Raw genomic sequence first — 19,816 nt, forward strand, 5'->3', positions numbered from 1 at the left:
CGTGTGCCACCACAGCCCAGGTCCCAGCTCATTTTTTTTGTAGTGTTTTTTTTTCTCTCGAGATTTTTATTTCATATGTGAGCCTGTTTTACCTGCACATATGCATGTGTGAGACTGTTGCCTGCTTTTGGCCCACTGGCGCCAAAAGAGGGTGTTAGATTCCCTGAATTGGAGTTATAGTCAGTTGTAATTCCCTGCTTATGTGGGTCCTGGAAACTGAAACCCAGGACCTCTGCAAGAGCAGCCAGTGCTCTCAGCAGCTAAGTCATTTCTCCGGCTCCCGGCCTTCCTAGTTTCAAAGGGACTCAGAGCCTGACTATGTCATTAGCCTCTTTTCTGGTTCTCCATGTCCACCATCCTATGACACTCCTGGCTTGGGTGGCAAAGAATAAGCAAGCGGCTGTCACACGGGTAGGAGCGGATTAGGAGACACCTGGGAGCCGTAGAGCATCGATGGGACCGTCCCATCCCAGCCCTTCTAGATGCCAAGACGTCTCATTGTCCCTCATTGTCCCTTCTAATCAGCAAAGAGAAGGAAACAAAGAACACAATTCATGAACAAAGGCGGTGAAGGGTCTAACAAACAGGCTGTAAAAAAAGGCTTCTTTATTGAGAGCAGCGAGTGTAAAAAAAAAAAAAAAAACAACAACAAAGAAAACAAAAACAAAACCATAAAACAAACAAACAATAACAACAACAATAAAGTATGAGGCCGGGGTGGCCCTCCCGCCCTACTTCCTCCAGGGTCCACCCAGACCTCCCCAAGCCCACCCACCCCACGCTGCAATTACATACAAAGGCCGCCCATGGTGCGTACAAAAGGGGCGGGTCATATAAGTGTCAAAAGCTCCCAAACGCTTCTTCATCTGCCAGGCACTTAGGGTGAGGAGAGGAGACTGAGGCCAGGGGTCTGGCTTAGTGTGCACAAGCTCACGGTGGGGAGGACTCCACTGCTGTGACCTCCTAGACCCCTCCTAGGTGGGACCTGTGGGCCAAGAGGCCCGTTGGTCCTGTGTGCCCAGAGTTATCTTGGAACTTTGAGTATATCTGTGTATTAAAGAAGTCCCCCAAACCTAGCTCAGCCCCAGTCCAGCCCTCCCCAGGCAACATTGGCAGATTAGTGGAAGAGCTGAACTTGGCCAAAAGAAGTCTCAGGCCAGAAATTGGGGTTACCTGAGGTACCCATACTGTCCCTGATAAGGGAAGGGGTGGCGAAGAAAGATGCCTGGTCCAAGGTCTTAGTCACCCAGCCTGGGTTCGAATCAGCCTCCCCAGTGGTTGTGGCGAAGAGAAACGCCTAGGCACTGCCAGTCTTCAGCAATGCCTGCTGTGCTTGGGCAGGGACCCCAGGGCCAAGGACAGGGTTATCCTGCCCATCATGCTGCAGGCTCCCCTCAAGAGGGGTTCTCCCCTGCCCACGCCATCCTGAGGACAGCCTGCAAGGCTCCCTCACTGCTTGCTGTCTGCAGGGCTGTCTCCCAGGGTGCTGGCGATCTCACTGAAGGAGGGCCGGTCCTTGGGGTTTGGGGCCCAGCAGCGCTGCATCAGCCGGTAGAGCTTAGATGGGCAGCCTTCGGGCTGCGGGAGTCGAGCCTTGCCGGCCTGCAAGTCTGTGGAATACACAGCGGGTAGCATTAGCCCGAATGTTTAATGGCTTGTCAATACCTGCTGGGGCATGAGGTTTCCATGGCATTCTCTCAGGGACTGGTCTGCTCTGGGGAGTACTGGTGAGTGATGGGTGGGCACCGCCACATTTTAAGAGTGTGACAAGGATTTTAGGAGACGAAGAGATAACTGACCCTCAGTTCTCGCTGCCTGGTAGACAGGGTCCCTGCGGGAGCTCAAGCAACTGACAGCTCAAAGAGACCCTGGGCATAAGCGATATTATCCAGTATGAAAGTTCTCATATGGGCTGGAGAGATGGCTCAGCGGGTAAGAGCACCGACTGCTCTTCCAAAGGTCCTGAGTTCAAATCCCAGCAACCATATGGTGGCTCACAACCATCCCTAACAAGATCTGATGCCCTTTTCTGGAGTGTCTGAAGACAGCTACGGTGTATTTACATATAATAATAAATAAATCTTAAAAAAAAAAAAAGATCTCATATGGCTGCCAAAGACTCTATCATTTCCTACACAACCTGAGCCTGCTTCTGATATTTTAGAAAAATGACTTATTTATTGGGGTGTGTGTGTGTGTGTGTTTAAACTACAATCTGGGAGAGCTGGTTCTCTCCTTCCACTATGGGGTTCCTGGGAATTGAACTCAGGTCATCAGGCTTGATGGCAAACGCATCAACCTGCTGAGCCACCTTACTGACCTGTAGGTTCGACAGCCCTAACATCTAAGAAAGCAGAGGTGGGAGGGGGACAGGTGAGGGTTGTGTCAGGAACGCAGCGACTGACCTGCCAGCACCTCATCATCTGCTTGTCCACCATGGGGCATCTCTCCATGAGTGAACACTTCCCACATGAGCACACCAAAGGCCCAGACATCAGACTTAGTGGAGAAGTCACCCTCCAGGACAGCCTCTGGGGACATCCAACGCAGAGGTACCCAGGCCTGGCGGAAGTGGTAGTACTCACTGCAACAGAGAAGCAACACAGGCTAGGTCCGGGAGGGTCAAGGCCTAGGAGCCCAGCCTCATCTCAAACAGGACTCCCCCTGGCTGGGCCAGCCTTTTTCAAAGAAGACCTCAAAGGACTCGGGGATGCACAAGCTGAGCGCAGGGGTATGCTGGATTAACGCTGGGTGTGGATCCACTTGAGTGAGGGTTGATGGTTTAAAAATTCCAGTAAGAGGTGGCTAGAGCCAAGGCTCTTGGGTTAAGAGCACTGGCTGCTCTTCCAGAGGTCTCAGGCTCTATTTCCAGCAACCATATGGCAGTTTACAACCTTTATAACTCTATTTCCAAGGTGTCTGAATCTCTCTCTGGCCTCTGTGGACACTAGGTGTCAGACCGGCACACAGACACACATGCAGACAAAATACCCATTCACATTAAATAAACAAACAAACAAACAAACAAACATTCCATTTAGAGGGGTTGGAGAGATGGCTCAGAGGTTAAGAGCACTGGCTGCTTTTCCAGAGGTCCTGAGTTCAAATCCCAGCCACCCAAACAGCAACCCACAACCACCTCTAAGTCGAGTTCCAGGGGATCTGATGCCCTCTTCTAACCCTCCTGAGGCACTAGGCACGCACCTGATGCACATAGACACCTGCTGGCAAACACTTCAGAAAATAAAAACAAGTGACTATAACAACCACCACCACCACCAGGCCTGGTGAGACAAGCCTATACTCCCAGCTGCTTGGAAGGCTGAGGCAGGGGGATGACGAGTTTAAAGGCTTACTTCACTTAGTTCAATGCCAGCCAGAGAAACTTAGCAAGATCTTGCTTCAAATTTAAAAAAAAAAAATTGATAGGGCTATGTGTGAGACCTTGGGGTTTGATCCCAACACTGCAAAAATAAATAAATAATAATAATAATAAATAGGAATAGAAATTAAGAAGTAGAAAAGGCTGTATTTATTAATAGTAAAAGTATGACAGGAGCAATAGTTGGGCAAATTAGGGTAAGCTGAAACTGGGGTGACTGGGAACTCCCCCAAGGTGGCATATATATAGGCCATCTAGTACATTCTCTGACCACAAGGAATTAGCTTTAAGGCAAAAGCTTCAGAACAGAGGGAGTAGCATACCGCACAGTTAATGACATATACACTAGCTATAATATTCTCTTTTTCTCTGACCTATAAACCCAAACCAGCCTAGTGGTTTGTCTATTGGGTTGTCTTCTGTTTTGGGGTTTGGTTTGGTTTTTTGATTTTTCAGTTTTACAAGGCAGGATTTCTCTGTGTAGCCCCGGCTGTCCTAGAACTCACTCTGTAGACTAGGCTGGCCTTAAGCTCAGAGATCCACCTGCCTCTGCCTTCCAAGTTCTGGGATTAAAGGCGTGCGACACCACTTGGCTTATAATAATTGTTTTTTTTTTTTTAATCACTAAAGGAATCCATAGCCAGCAGCAGCTCGGGGCCTCCTCTGGGAACCTGCTGTGCCTTTAGAAAGGGAATGGTTAGGCTCTAGCCAACCCTCCCACCCCACCCCACCTTCTGCTCAGCAGCCATGAAGCCCTTTGCCATCTCTTTCACAAACTGCATCTGCCCTCTGCCTCCCCCCAGACACCCTTGGGAAGGAACAGAAGCCCACACTCTCCCTGAGCCCTCCTACCTGTTGTATACATCCTTGCTGAGTCCCAGCGCGGACACCTTCACCTGCCTCTGGGCACTGATCAGGCAGTTTCGAGCCGCTAAGTCCTTGTGCACAAAGCGGTTGTTGGACACGTGCTCCATGCCCAGGGCCACCTGGGAACACAGGGCCACCTGGTGAGAGAGAACAGCGTGTGAGAACAACCCAGGACTCGGGATCAAGGGGACCACCCGTAACACAACCCTTGTCTCCATGACTCCAGGCACCCCTGCAGTGCTGCTCAGGAAACCCTTCTCCAGAAAAAAAAAAAAAAAAAAAAAAAAGGAATAGAGTAGCTGCTTCCCTAGGCTGTTGGAAGGTTTAATTACTCGAGATTAATGGGTTGTGGAGACGGCTCAGTGGGCGAAGTGTCTGTTGGGCAAACAGGAGCACCCAAGTTTGGATCTCAGAGCCCAGGTAAAGAGCTCATTGGTCAGCGGGGCCAGCCAATCAGTGGTGTCAGTGAGAGGTTCTGAATCACAAAAACTATGGGTCGATAGATCAGGCCTCTCACCCCAATCCTCAGGACGCAGACGCAGAACACGCACCAAATCCCCTGGAACTGGGCTCCCAGTCAGTTTGGATGTGAACCCCTCACTGTCCTGAGTGTGGAGAGCCAAACTCAAGTCTCCTGGAGCAGCAGATGCTGCTGAGCCATCACTCCAGCCCTGGGTCCACTCTTTCAGAGCACACGGCCAATGAACTGGACAAACAGCTGGCATGCACTAAACGGTACGCAGATCAAGCTCCTGGTAGAATAGACCAAGGCCGGCCAAGACAGCATTCCTGGCAAGAAGGCAGATTCCAAGCTGGGTGGTGGTGGTGGCATACATACTTGGGAGGAAGGGGCCGGAGGAGCTCTAGGCCTGCCTGGAGAGTTTGAGATCAGCCTGGTCCTACAGAACAAGTTCCAGACCAGCCAAAACCCTGTCTTGGGGAAAAAACAAAAAAACAAAAAAAACCCCGAAATCCAAAACAAAGCACAGAACCCAAGAGAGCAAAAACCTGGTAAAACTGCTCTTGAAGAAGTGGGTCACCACGACACTGCTGCTCCATGCTAGAAAAAAAAAAGGCCACAGATTTCTTGTATGCTTATAATAAATAAATCTTTAAGAAAAATGTATGTTTTTTAAAAGAAGACATGGGGAGGGGAGGCCGCGGTGGCTAGAGAAATGGCTCAGTGATTAAGAACAGTATCTGGCCGGGCGTGGTGGCGCACGCCTTTAATCCCAGCACTCGGGAGGCAGAGGCAGGCGGATTTCTGAGTTCGAGGCCAGCCTGGTCTACAAAGTGAGCTCCAGGACAGCCAGAGCTATAAAGAGAAACCCTGTCTCGAAAAACCAAAAAAAAAAAAAAAAAAAAAAAAGAACAGTATCTGCTCTTGCAGAGAGCCTGGGTTTGGTTCCCAGCACCCGTGTGGTGGCTCACAACTTTATAACTCCAGTTCCAGAGGACCAGACACCTCTTCTGACCTCCCAGGGGTACCAGGCATGAATGTGGCTTATACAAATGCACACAGACGAAAACACCCACACACATAAAATAAAGATAAAGTTTAAAAGAAAAAGCAAAGCTTGCTCCTATGACCTCTACCCCCTCCTCTCATCGGCACAAGTAAATGCTAAAAGACAGCGGGAGCCGGCAGCATCCTTCTCAAAAAACAAGACAGCAGGAGAATGTCTGCCTACTGCCTACCCGGTTCAATCTCAAGAACTAAGGAGCCATCAAGACATGTGAGAACGCAGAAACATGGCCACAGGGGCCTGAGACCTGAACAAGGTCCCCAAAGCCTACGGTGTAGGAGAGAATGGCGTGTGGGAGCCACAGTCACAAACACATACAAACTGAATATGACAACAAACTGTACAAAATTATAACTAAATACATGGAACAGAAAAATGAAGAGGACCCTTCAACCTCTGGACCAGTAACTGGCTCACTGAGTGCTAGATTCACTTAGGACCCCTAAGGGAGAGCTTATCAACCACAGAATACAGTCAGGGAGGAACGGAAATAAGATGGCGGCTGGCGAGGTGGCTGCTGGGTAAAGGCAAGCCTGAGGACTGGCAGCCCACACAAAGGTGGAAGGAGAGAACCCATTCCAGAAAGCTGTCTTCAGACCTATACACACATACAAATGATAATAGTTAATCTGCCTTTTCCCTCAGACTGATGTGAGCATCACGATATAGTCTACTTTATCTTCAAAGTCTGGAAGTGTTTGTGCCATTGTGTCCAGAGAGTTAAGACCACAGGTGTGAGCCACCACACCTGGCTAAATCTGTGGGTTGGTTTTTTTTTTTGTTGTTGTTGTTGTTTTTTAATTTTTAAGATTTATTTTTAATGGTATGCGTATCTGTCTATGTGTTTGTCTATGTGTGGGTCTGTCTATGAGAGGGTCTCTGAGTGTGTATCTGTATGTGGGTCTCTGTGTGTCTGTCTGTGCGTGCATCTCTTTTTTTTTTTTTAGATTTATTTATTATTATATCTAAGTACACTGTAGCTGTCTTCAGACACACCAGAAAAGGGCGTCAGATCTTATTACAGATGGTTGCTGGGATTTGAACTCAACGGGGAAGAGCAGTCAGTGCTCTTATCCGCTGAGCCACCTCTCCAGCCCCCGCGTGCCTCTCTTTATGTGTCTATGTATGTATGTGTGTGTGTCTGTCTGGTATGGGTCTGTCTATGCTCTCTGTGTTTGTGTGTGGGTCTCTCTGTGTCTGCCTGTGCATGGATCTCTTGGTGTGTCTGTGTGTATCTCTCTGTGTATGGGTCTCTTTGTCTTTGTGTCTGTCTCTGCATGTGTCTGTCTGTGCACAGGTCTGTGTGTTTTTGTATGTCGGTGCATGGGTCTCTTGGTGTGTCTGTGTGTCTGTCTGTACCTGGGTTTGGGCATTTGCATGCAGGAGCCTATGGAGGCCCAAGGCCTCAGATTCCCCTGGAGTTGGAGTTACAGGAGGTTGGGGGGCAGGGGTTGGGAGTCACCTGACTGGGGTCCTGGGAACTGAGCCTGGATCTTCAGGAAGAGCAGGAAGCTCTCTTAACCTTTGAGTCATGTCTCTGAGCCCTCCGACTGGGTCTCTAAAGCAGTTCTGTCTGACCTGAGTGCCATCCTAGGAGGGTATGAAACCCAATCTCTGAAAATTTCCTCATCAAACTGAAGACTGCATGCAAAGCCATGCAGGACAGTGTGTAGGGACGTGCTGATGGCTATCAAGCACCTGGGGACATGCCAGAGGTAACCGGCTCCCTTCCTGTCTTGTCTTCTCACTTGTGCTTTGGAGTCAGAGTCTCACTATACAGCACAGGCTGGCCTCAAACTCACTCTGCACCCAGATGGAATGTGTGTCAAGGCCGTCCTTTGCCTCATCTTCCCCAGTACTAGGTTGCAGACTCACCATGAACACTAGAAACGCCATGCTCAGTTGTCTGTCGGCCTGCTTCTGTTCCTGTACCAGCCCGTTACCTTGAGCCTCTCTCCCGAAGCCATCCCCTTCCTGCCATTCAACTACTTCCTGTCCTTGAGAACTGAACTCAAAAGGCTTTCTCTGTCAGGAAACCTTTGTTAACCACAGCTGTCTGGCTACCTAAGGACCGGGATGTCTTCCACATCTCGCATCAAGGCCTCCCACTCGCTTCCCGTGTGTGTGTCATGCTTAGAGCCCTTCAGTCTGTAAGATCAGAGTCTCCACACACAAGTTAGAGCAACCTGCCCAAGGCCATGCCCAACCCAGCAGCCCTCCAGTGCTTGCTCTCACTGAAGCTTCAACAGTAACGACAAGGCTGGAGCAGCTGCGACGCCAGCGTGATGATGTCAAGCTACAGAGCTGGAACAAGCCACTTAATCTCCCAAAGCCTCAGTTTCTTGGTGTATGAAACAGGGACAGGAACTCACTTCAGGGGACTGCTGTGCCAGCAACCCCAGGTGACTTACTTACATAAGGCCTGGCTCTCGAGTGTGTGTCCTTGCTTGCGGCCTACTCTGGGGGATCCCTCCCCCAACCTTGATCTTACCTTCTGTTTAGTGCTGAGGGGCTGTGACTTCAACTTTTCATCCTTGTTCTTGGAAATCCTCAGGAACTGTTTGAGATCTCCCTGAGGGAAGGACCAAACACCTCTGTTAGTGAATAGCCCAGCTATGGGTTCTGAAGCATCTGCCCGAGCTTGCAGAGTCCCTGCTGGGAGACACTGACAAGCCCTGACCTGAATGTGGACCCAGACACACACACACACACACACACACACACACACACACACACACACCATACTAGCAGAAAAACACACAATGCTCACAAGAAGGCTGAGAACATCCCTTCCCTGATGCTCCACACACAGCAGCTGTGTAAAGACCAAGAAGTCGGGGCCTAGCAAACACAGAAGTGGATGATCACAGTCAGCTATTGGATGGATCACACGGCCCCCAATGGAGGAGCTAGAGAAATTACCCAAGGAGCTAAAGGGAACTGCAACCCTATAGGTGGAACAACAATATGAACTAACCAGTACCCCGGAGCTCGTCTCTAGCTGCATATGTATCAAAAGATGGCCTAGTCGGCCATCACTGCAAAGAGAGGCCCATTGGACTTGCAAACTTTATATGCCCCAGTACAGGGGAACCCCAGGGCCAAAAAGGGGGAGTGGGTGGGTAGGGGATTGGGGGGGTGGGTATGGGGGACTTTTGGGATAGCATTGAAAATGTAAGCGAGGAAAATACCTAATAAAAAAATAAATTAAAAAAAAAAAAAGACCAAGAAGACCAAAATCTAGCAAAGATGGGGAAGGCAGAAACACGGCTGACCACAGGATGAGACTTGGTGGATAGGCTGGTGATCAGGCTGACACCTGAGCCAGGAGAGAAACCGGGTAAGGAGAGGAGAGGGGAAGTGAAAGGAGATAAAAGAAGAGAGGGAGGGAGAGAGGGTTGAGAGGAGGGGAGGAGGTAGGAAGGAAAGAAAAAGGAAGGGAGAGGAGACTGGAAGGGAAGAGAGAAGGCCAGCCAGGTTCAGACAAGCATGTTCTCAAGTGGTGGCAAGTCTTGAGGCAGAAAGAACAAAGCAAAGAAATCCAGTTGGCAGGACCCGAAGGGCATCCAGGCAGGGTACAAAGAAGCCCCAGAATTTAAGATTGACCTCCAGAAAGACGGGAGGAGCGGAATACAGGTAAAGGCAGGGCGGTTAGGGAGGGCTGGGAGGCAGGTTATGCAAGTAGGAGGAGGCAAGCTCTGTCTGCAACCAGCAGAAGCCAAGACCCCTGTGGTGCCCCAGTCCTGGCCCCCCTCCCATGGGCCGGCACCCCAAGACATACCAGGTCCACATACTCCAGCACCATGTAGTGGGGCTCAGCCTCCCGGCACAGCCCCAGAAGCCGCACCACGTTGGCATGGTTCAGCTTCCCGAACATCTCCACCTCCCTCCGGAAGTCCAGCTGTTGTTGCTCATCCTTGCTCTGCAGGCTCTTCACGAGGACCAGGGTCTCCGTTGCGCCTTCCTCTATGCCCTGCGCCTTTGCCAGGAACACCTCCCCGAACTCGCTTTTCCCTGTGGGTATAGAGCCGAGTTGGCGAAAGAAGCCACTGAGTGAGAGAGACGCAGCCGCCGTGGCCTTTCTTAGAGCACAAGCCCTCGCTGTGCTCTAAGCCATTAGGCAGGTGACTCATTGCTCCACCCCAAAAGTTTTGCTATACTTAAAAACAAAAACACCCTCAGAACAAATCTATAATTTCTCAAATATTTTTTCCCTAGGAAAAAAAAGCAAATTTAGCTTAAAAAAAAAAAAGAATCATTTTCAGGAGTACCAAGTAAACAATACTTGGGGGCTAGAACGCTGGTTCAGAGGTTAAGAGCATTGGCCGCTCTTCCAGACGTTCTGAGTTCAATTCCCAGCCACCACTTGGTGGCTCATAGCCATCTATAATGGAATCTGATGCCCTCTTCTGGTGTACAGACAAGCATGCAGACAGAGTACTCATTCATAGACGTAAATAAGTAAATTTAGTATTTACTAAATTGGAACCACCTCAGCCCATTACCCAGACTCAAAACCAGTGTCCTGCAGCAAAGTTGGGGCAGCAGTAGGCAAGGCGGCATACCTAGAGTGGTGATGGGCTGCAGGCTGGCCCTCGGGAAATGCATCTTATCACCGGTGCTGTGGCGCTTGTTGGTGGCTGGAGGGCCAGAGCCCAAGCTGGTCAATGCCACTTCTTCCTGGATCTCTGCTGATGGCTGGCCATTCTGCAAAGGCCCACCTGGGAACACGGGGTCAGGGGATAAATTCCCTGCATACTGTAAAGAGCTCAGTCCCCACGTCCTGTGGTGTGTTATATTGGGTCCCCTCTTGTCTGTCCCTCACACCACCACTATCACCTTGCTTCCTGCCAGCTTGAGTCCAATCACACATAAAATAGCTATCTCCACAGATAACCTGATGGGGCTTAGGGGCTGGCTGCAGACCCTGAGTGTGACCATTTATCGGTGCAGACGATTAGGAGGCATGAAATGAGCTTGGTGTGGGACTCTAATCTCAATCGCTGGACCCCTTGCACGCAAAGGGTAAATCACCACACACTGTTCCTGACCGCCTAAACTGAGTGGAGACCCAGCAATGCCCTCAGAGAACACCTAGTGATGAGAGGGAAAAGATGGACAGATTGTCCCTGGAGGCTGACAACTGAAAAGACGTGTAATCGACACATGTAGACGCATGCCAAATTTATCTGTGCTTTCCTGGTGGGAGGGAAGGCTGACCCAAGAGGCTTGACTGATGAGGGAGTCCCAAGCCGTTGAGAAGCCAAGGCCCTGAGAATGGACCAACTCTAGGTTTGCAGCCAGAGGAGAGGCAGCCTCAGCTCCAGACCTCAAATCCACAGCTGGCATGGGAGGGTGCTCTGTACCCAGACCGGTCCACCTTCCGCTACAGGGGGACCCACCATTGAGGCACTCCATCTCTGGCTCCTCCCCCTCAGGCTGTTTCTGCAGCCGCTTGGCTTTACACCGTTTCTTGCAGTAGAACATGAGGCCCAGGACCGCGATGATGTAGGCTACAGCTGCGCCCACCGACAGCCCGATGGTCTGGATCATCTTGTATGGGGGAGGGCTACCTGGGCCCTCTGAGTCTTCCATCACTGGCTTGTCTAAGAGACACATGGAGACGTCAGGACAGGGGCGACTTAAGCAAACTAGCCCTCAAATCTCCAGCCCAGATATATGACAACCTCTAGACCCAGGGCATATCCTTTCCTTCTCTGGCTGACTCAGTCCTGTGAGCTAACCCTGGAGAGGACACGGGGAAGCTTCTGGCTTAACATCCCAGTTAAGACTCAGCTCAGATTGAGTTCCTGCATTGCTAGTCTACTGGCTTTCAATGACTCAGAAGACAGAGGTCCCATGAGTCACTTGGGTGAGCGTCAACAGCTTCAAGCAAGAGGTCCCACACAACATTTTCTATGAGATATGTTACTAGGAAACCAATTCCGCAGAATGGAGATGTTTGTGGGAAAGTTTGTGAACTTTCTTCCCCTTTAACCTCTCTCTTCTGTAGCCACAGTGACAACTTCTCCAAGGGACAGAGATCACTAGGGCAGGTGTGGCCTATGGCTGTTAACCTGTCGTCATCTCTGGGCCTCCTGCATTCTGCCCCGGTCTCCTCTCCACTTGCAAAAGTTCCAAGTTTTTGATTCTTTTCTTTTGTTTGAGACAATGTCTCACTCCATAGCCCAGGTTATCTTGGAATTCACTATCTAACCCTGACTAGCCTTGAAGTCATGACAATCCTATCTCGGTCTCAGGGCTTGAACTCATGATAATCCTCCTGTCTCAGAATCCAAGATCCAGCATTACAAGAATGAACTCCCAAAGGTCCACGTGTTGAAGGCTTAGTCCCCAGCCTATGCTGCTGCTGGGAAGCAGTGAGACCTTCAGAAGATGGGACTGAGTGGAAGAGAGCTAGGGCATGGGGAGGTGCCCTTCAAGGGGAAACTGAGGCATAGCTCATTCCTCTCTTTTTGCACCCCACTCAACACATGAGAAACAAGATGTCTTCTGACACATGCTCTCTGCCACCATGTACTATGCTGCCACAGACCCAGAGCAACGAGGCCTAAGCAGCAAGGCTGAAGGCTCTGAGACTGTGAGCCTAAAACCCGGTCTCTGTATAAGTAAACAAGAGAGCGAGGCATTAGAGAGAGCTGAATGTCCTTAAGCGGCCCAAATACACACAACTCGGCTGTGGAATGCTAGGTGAATGACAATCCAGCAAGCAGTCCTATTGAAATGTCTTCTCTGTTCAGGATGTCAGTACCTGTGAGATGAGAAAGGATTCTACCCTCTCCCCTAGAGGGCGCCCTTCCCAGGCCCATACCCACGACTAAGAGCGGGGCCTCTGTGTGCCTGATGTTACAGCTGTTGCCAGCGATGCAGGTGTAGGAGCCTGAGTCCTCAGGGGCCACGTCATGGATCACCAGGGAACCGTTCTGGAAGATGTGCATCCTGTCGTGAAGAGAAGCCACAGCGATGGTCACCTGGCCAGCCCCCAAGGAGCTAGCATCCCAGGAAAGGTGAAGTCGGTGTGGAAGGGAGGCAGCCCTACCTGGGTCCCAGCTTGGTAGGGTCCAGGATCCGGTCTTTGCCTTTCCACTGAATGAGAGGCTTGGGGTCGCCCTGAGCCTCACACCGCAGCAGTGCTGTGTGGCCCTGGTACACAGTTGTACGCTCAGGTTCCACCTTGAAGGTGATGAAAACTGCACAGGAAGAGACCAGGGAGGATTGGGAAGTAGTGAGCGATGGAGCTGTCGGACGGTAGGTTGTTACCCACAGGCCCTGTCAACGCCAGCTCCCGGGGAACTGCCGCAGTCGCACCTGCCACCGTCAGCTGGACATGAGCGCGGATCTGGCCCTGTGGCTCGTTGGATGCAATGCAAGTGTAGTTGCCAGCGTCATCTCGGGTCACTCGGGCAAAGTGTAGGGTTCCAGCATTGTCTGTCACCCATTCAGGGAGGCTACTTCCATCTGCAGAGATAGGAGAAATCACAATCATGTCACAGGCTAGAATGACGGGAATGGCTGAGAAGGCCCTCGGGTTACTCGTCTCTACTCCAAACAAGCCCTGGACCCTCCTACTCACAGGCGCGGTCCAAAGCCCCCTGTTACTCACAGGCACCGTCCAAAACCGCCTGTTATTTACTTCTTCTTCTCCACTTTTTCAGGCTTCCCTCTTTTACAGCTCCAGAACATTTCACTTGTGCTAAATGAGACATCTGACCAGGCCGCTGCCGGCCTCATCCTCACCTCACAGCTCCTTACTCCTCCCTCCTGAGCCTAGATCCACCAGGACCCCACTTCTACCAGAAAGATTCGAGATCTGATCGAGGGAGCCCTCTGTCAATGCTACAACCCCCCTCTCACTCCGCGGCTGGTGCAAATGTGAAACCGGTCCAGCCTTTTTAAGAACAATTTGGCGGCTCATATACGTGGTTATAAAAATGTTCATGCCATTTTATAGATATATTATACATTTACTTTATATTGTTTATATATTTATTTTATATTACTTATATATTATGTAGTTATTTAAATATATAAACAATATATTATGATTTATTATATTATATACTTGTAATTATATAGTATGTATTAATGTTATATATTGTATGTGAATATTATATGTATAACATAAAATATTACACACACACACACACACACACACACACACACATCCACTTCTGGGATTCTTTGCCAAAGGAAATCAATCCAGAAAAATAAAGCCCACTACCTCTGGGATTGGAATCCATAGAGCAATAAGGAGGGGCAACAATCCAAGTCTCTAACACTTAGAGAATACTCAAGTAAATGAGAATGGATCCAATTATGAGATTGTTACTACTATAGTTGAGACTGATACTATGTACAACAAAGACAAAGGAGAGGGCTGGTGAGATGGCTCAGTGGGTAAGAGCACCCGACTGCTCTTCCAAAGGTCCGAAGTTCAAATCCCAGCAACCACATGGTGGCTCACAACCACCCATAATGAGAACTGATGCCCTCTTCTGTTGCGTCTGAAGACAGCTACAGTGTACTTACATATAATAAATAAATAAATCTTTAAAAAAAAAAGACAAAAGGAGAAATGCTTAATAATGTTAAATTAAAAATCATGTTAAGCACTGGGTATGGTAGCACACTTCAATCCTAGAACTCAGGAGACAGAGGCAGCCAGCTCTATGTTTGAGAACAGCCTGGTCTACAAGAACAGCTCGCTCGCTCCACCTCTCAGCCAGGGCTAAACAGTGAAATCTTGCTTCAAAAAGACAAAGGGTGGGGGAGGGGAGCTGGAGAAACAGCAGAGCAGTTACGGGCAAAGGCTGTCCTTCCAGGTCTCAGGTTGGACCCTTAGCATCCACAGCACGGCATGGCGTCTCACAACCTTCTCTAGCTTCTGTATCCCTAGTCTCCTGGATCTGATGCCTTCACTGGCCTCTGCAGGCACTACACTCCCACCACGCCCAGACACACCTTCGGGCAAAACACCCGGACACATAAAGGGAAAAAAAAACAAAAAGAACCAATAAAAACCCACATATACTCTGAGCTTGGTGGTCCGTGTCTTAAATCCCAGCACCTGGGGAAGCAGAGGCAGGTGGGTCCCTGGGAGTTGGAGGGGCAGTCTGCTCTACATAATGAGACCGTCTCCGAAGACGAAAAGCCAAAAAGGTCAGGTGCATGGGTGCGGGTGCACACCTATAATCACAGTACTTGGAAAGCCGAGGCAGAATGAGCGTTCAAGGTTAGACCGGGCTGGACAGTGAGTTCCAGGACTGCTAAAACTATATAGTAAAACCTTATCTATGACAATTAACAAACTGAACTAATTAATTAAATAATTAAAAACTTAAAAAAAAAATAGTGTTTTAAAAATGGCTCTGGGGGCTGGTGAGATGGCTCAGTGGGTAAGAGCACCGGACTGCTCTTCCGAAGGTCCAGAGTTCAAATCCCAGCAACCACATGGTGGCTCACAACCATCCGTAACGAGATCTGGCGCCCTCTTCTGGAGTGTCTGAAGACAGCTACAGTGTACTTACATATAATAAATAAATAAATCTTAAAAAAAAATGGCTCTGTATAAGCAGCTTGCCTGGCAGACTGAAGGTCACAGGTTCAACCCCGACGACTCTACTAACTCAAATAAACAAAACAAGTACATCTTTGCTCAGGAAGAGTTAATACGTAAAAGTTGTATATATAATAAAATTACTATGCAAGAGTAAGAGAGTCACAGGAGACAGACATAAAGATGGCAGATGGTGCAGTGATTTGTACACCCCCGCACAATGCTTATCAGACTCCATGCTACTTTAATGCTGGCCATAAGGGGTCTCGACACCCCTGCCTTGACAACTCACCCACCTGCCAGTCGCTGTCTGTGCTGCCAGCACTGTCCTCTTGACCCCTCTGGGGTTATAGCTTTCCCTTCTCTACTGGACTACATTAATCAGTCATTTCTGGTTTCTCCCAACAATTCCAGGTGCAGGCTGGACACTCCCCTGTTCCTCTTTGCTCGCTCTAGAACCTGTGTCACATGGTACTCACCTGCCCGTACCCACTTAACCGTGGGCTTCTCCCGGCCAGTGGCTGAGCAGGGCACCGTAGCCTCCTTATCAAACTCCATGCACTGCTGTGGCTGCGGTGGTGGCGTGAACTTGAGTTTTTCTGGGTTAGTTGGGAAAGAGAGGAGGAATCATTGAAACAAGAAGAAAGAGGCAGGGCCATCCCTGTCACCCCCTTGCCTACACAAGTTAAGTATTCTCCAACATAACACATTTGCCAACTCACCCAGCACCTGGACTCGGGCCTGGGCCTCAATGCTGCCGGCTGGGGTACTGCTCACGCAACGGTACAATGTCCCATCATACACCTCCACACTATTGATGCGCAAGGTACCATTCTTCGAAACTTCGAACCTCGAGTCCTGCGGGGCAGACTTGAGTAGCCGAGGGCTAGTTCTATCTCCCTGAGGGCAGCCTCAGGGCTGAGAGAGGTCTGGGGCTAAGCACTGATAAAGGCTGTGGGAGACCATCCACCAAGGAGCCATTCTTTCTCACCTCTGAGATCAGCATCTGGTTCCTGTACCAGATCACAGTGGGCTTCGGTGTGGCCTGTGTCAGACAGTGCAAGTAGCCAGGCTTGCCCTCTTCCAGCTGGCTGTCTTGGGGCTTCCTAAGCCACGTGGGTACAGCTAGAGGGACAACGAGACACAGGTAAAGCTAAGCAACAGGCTTCCAAAACAGACATCTCAATCACAGAGTTCTAAGTCACTGGGACTCCTGAATTCAGAGTTCCCAGGCTGCTCAGGTGACACGCCCAGGCCTGGGGCCAGCCCTTTCTGATCCCTTTATTCCATCCATAATAAACACCCAAGGTGCATTCCTCTACCCATGGTCCGGCTAGGAAAACCAAAATTCAAAGAAGTAATGGCCACTGCTACCACAAGAGGAAGAGGATCCACACTTTTGCTTTGTGACTTGGGAGGCAGAGGCAGGCAGATCTCTGAGTTTGAGGCCAGCCTGGTCTACAGAGTGAGTTCCAGGACAGCCAGGGCTACACAGAGAAACCCTGTCTCAAAAAAACCAAAGGAAAAAAGAAAGAAGGAGGAGGAGGAGGAAGAGAAGGAAGCAGCAGCAGCAGCTGGGGCCTAGCTGGAGGGTGGTCACTAAGGGTCTTCAAAGTCACACATGTCTTTGAAGAACATGACTTGTTCCCCAACCCTTCCTCTCTTTGTACCCTCCCACTCCACCGTGCTTCCTGCCAACCAAATGTTCTGCCTCCCCTTAGACCCAAAACAATGGATGCAACAGACCATGGAGTGAAACCTTTGAAACAGTGAGCCAAACACAAACCCTTCCATTTGTACATCACTCCGACATCTGTCACAGCGAGACCGATGCACTCGGTCCTCAGAGCTGTTCCGTTAGAGCTGCGTTAGCTCCCTACATAAGCTCCTCCGTCTTATGACCAGGCAACCCCAACCATACACCTCCTGACTCATGGCACCTCCCCACAGCAGGAACTGTCTGTCTCCTGGAATTTCCAAATGGATAGGCAGAGGCATCCAGGCTTCACGTACATAGAAAACTCATTCCCTCCAAAAACCTGCTTCTCCTATCTCATGCTGTGCTAGCTGCCTAGCTCCGTCCTATCCTATTCTGTGTTCTCTATCTCGGGAGGAACCACTGTTTCCCAGGCAACTGCGGAAGCCACAGGTCCAGTCTTGACTTACATGTCCCCGAGGCCAGGCGAGGGGACAGTTCTGTGCACTGTGTACCCAGATGCTGATCATTACTGTCCCCAGAGCTCTGGCTGCAGTCGGACCTGGCACTGCCAAGCATCTTCTGTCTCAATGCTGTGTACAAATTGCTTCCCATCACCTCTGACTGGTTAATAAGAAGCTGATCAGCCAATAGCTGGGCAGGAGAGGAGGGCGCGGGACTTCTGAGCTCAGTGAGTAGGTCCCAGGTGGAAAGAGGGAAGGAGGGTCGCCAGAAGAGAATTACCATGCAGAGACAGACAGAGCAAGAGCAAGCAGGGCAAGGCTAAGGCCGGCAGGTAACAGGCACATGACTGGGTAGTAGGCGGCATGATCGCGTCAGAATAGATGAGAGCCTGCCAAGCCATAATACTGCAAGAAGCTTTTAAATAAATGCATCAGGTCTCCGTGTGATTATGTCAGAGCAAGGGTAAGCATAGAAAAGCCCATACATTAAAGGCCATCACTTTTATTCTACACCAATCCTACTTATTTAAGCTCTGAAAGTGGACCGTGCTTTAGCCAACTCTCATGTCTATTGCTTCACCTCTGCTCAGGTTCATTCAATATTCCCTGGGCATCTACTAATTGCTCTCCCTACTTAGACTTTTCCTTGTTCCGAGCCAGGGTCTTACTATGCATCCCTGGCTGTCCTGGAACTCTTTGTGTAGACTAAGCTGGCTTTGAACTCACAGAGTTCCACCTGCTGCTTCTGCCTCTGACTGCCAGAATTAAAGGCGCGCACCACTATGCCCGCTCCTAATTATACTCCTATATAAAAAAAAAAAATTAAAGGAGAGGGGGGCTTCCCAGCACTTGGAAAGGAGAAGCAGTTGGATGTCTGAGTTTAAGGCCAGGCTGACTTCCATAGTGAGTTCTGAGCTGGCCAGGGTCACACAATGCATGTGTGCCAATCCAACACAACTTGCAGGGCCACTCTCTCCTCTCACGGTGGGTCTCAGGGATTGAACTCAGGCTGTCAGACTTGGTCTTCTCAGCACAGCTGGAATGATCTGAAAAGCCAGTCTTCCACTTACAAGTGAGACAGAGTGTTTTTACAGCCATAGGCAGCTACCCGGGCCTTTTCATCTCCTTTGAATGTGACAGCCACACATTCTCCATCAAGAGGCAGTCTATCTCTATTTCCTGGATGCTGGGCGGCCTGAGCCTGGCTTTGCCTTATACAGTCCACTTTGGCTTTCTTGGAATCCAGTTCCTACTGTGAGCAAACCTGGCCTAGTCAGGCACGTGAAGACTATCAGAGAGCAGCCGGCCACTAGATGTGAGCCAACTGACTGGCCCCCTCCAGCAGCACTGTGGAGTGTCTGAGCCCTCGAAGGTGAATCCCACCCCAGCAAACCAAAGTACACCCAAGGTCGTTCCAAGCCACCGGGGCCAAGAACCACTTGATATGAGGTGCCGGGTAAGTGATACACTTCTGTGAGAGCTGAAGTCCTCACAGATTCTTACAGGACTCCACCTGGGAGACAACCTTACCCCCGCTCACCAGCACGCAGTCTACTGAAGCCGGGCTGCCTCCTGTTGTTTCTCAATTCACACACTTAACTTCCAGCCAGGATTCACCCTTAGTTGAAGTACTAGCCCAGTGCCACCTTCTAGAGTCTTCCCTAACCTCCCTCCACCCCTTCCCATCTCAACACTTTTTCTTCTGTTATTTTTCTGTGTAGTTGAACTGCAACGTAAAATGATGGATTTAGTGGGGCTGGGGAGGATGGCTCAGTGAATAAGAGCCCTGGCTGCTCTTGCAGGGGATCTAGGTTCAGTTCCCAGCACCTACATGGCAACTCAACCAGCAGTTACTCCAAGAGAGGAGCTCCAATGCTCTCTTCTGGCCTCTATGGACACCAGGCATGCGTGTGGTGCAAAGACTTACGGACAGACACAACACTCATCCACACAGAACAAAGTTACTGAAGTTCTGTGATTGCCCAGTAAGCTGTTTTTCACACTCGTTGGCTCTCCCCTGTCAGAATATAAGTTACAGGGGTATGCAGAGGTGTGTGTGTGTGTGTGTGTGTCTGTGTGTGTGTGTTTTCCTGGTGGCCACATTCCTGGTACTGAGGACTGTGCCCTAGCGTAAAGGGGTCACTCAACAAGTGGCTGAGCAAGGTCTCAGAACCCAGCTTCCTTGGACTTACACTGCACAGCTCCATGCTTGATCCAGCCTTGCCTCATGCGCTACTCCCGAATCTCCTAAGAGCACCCATCACGGCTCTGTCACTCTGTCAAGTGACCGACCGAGGCCAGCAG

General features: G+C 50.0%; 1 protein-coding gene across 1 annotated transcript in view; it reads right to left on the bottom strand.

The window, feature by feature from the left end:
- Positions 1-589: 589 nt before the first annotated feature.
- Ptk7 (protein tyrosine kinase 7 (inactive)) overlaps positions 590-19,816 on the bottom strand; it is a 68,890-nt gene continuing 49,663 nt past the window's right edge. Inside the window, exons 8-20 of the mRNA XM_021186463.1 lie at positions 16,344-16,477; positions 16,075-16,210; positions 15,832-15,951; positions 13,105-13,254; positions 12,836-12,986; positions 12,608-12,735; positions 11,178-11,381; positions 10,341-10,496; positions 9,557-9,789; positions 8,267-8,347; positions 4,235-4,386; positions 2,406-2,584; positions 590-1,610 (exon numbers count right to left, since the gene is read on the bottom strand). Coding sequence (XP_021042122.1) covers positions 1,450-1,610; positions 2,406-2,584; positions 4,235-4,386; positions 8,267-8,347; positions 9,557-9,789; positions 10,341-10,496; positions 11,178-11,381; positions 12,608-12,735; positions 12,836-12,986; positions 13,105-13,254; positions 15,832-15,951; positions 16,075-16,210; positions 16,344-16,477 — 1,985 coding nt within the window. The 3' untranslated portion in view covers positions 590-1,449. The remainder of the gene's footprint in view (positions 1,611-2,405; positions 2,585-4,234; positions 4,387-8,266; positions 8,348-9,556; positions 9,790-10,340; positions 10,497-11,177; positions 11,382-12,607; positions 12,736-12,835; positions 12,987-13,104; positions 13,255-15,831; positions 15,952-16,074; positions 16,211-16,343; positions 16,478-19,816) is intronic.

Source organism: Mus caroli, chromosome 17 (assembly GCF_900094665.2).
Source record: "Mus caroli chromosome 17, CAROLI_EIJ_v1.1, whole genome shotgun sequence".
NCBI classification, from domain to species: domain Eukaryota; kingdom Metazoa; phylum Chordata; class Mammalia; order Rodentia; family Muridae; genus Mus; species Mus caroli.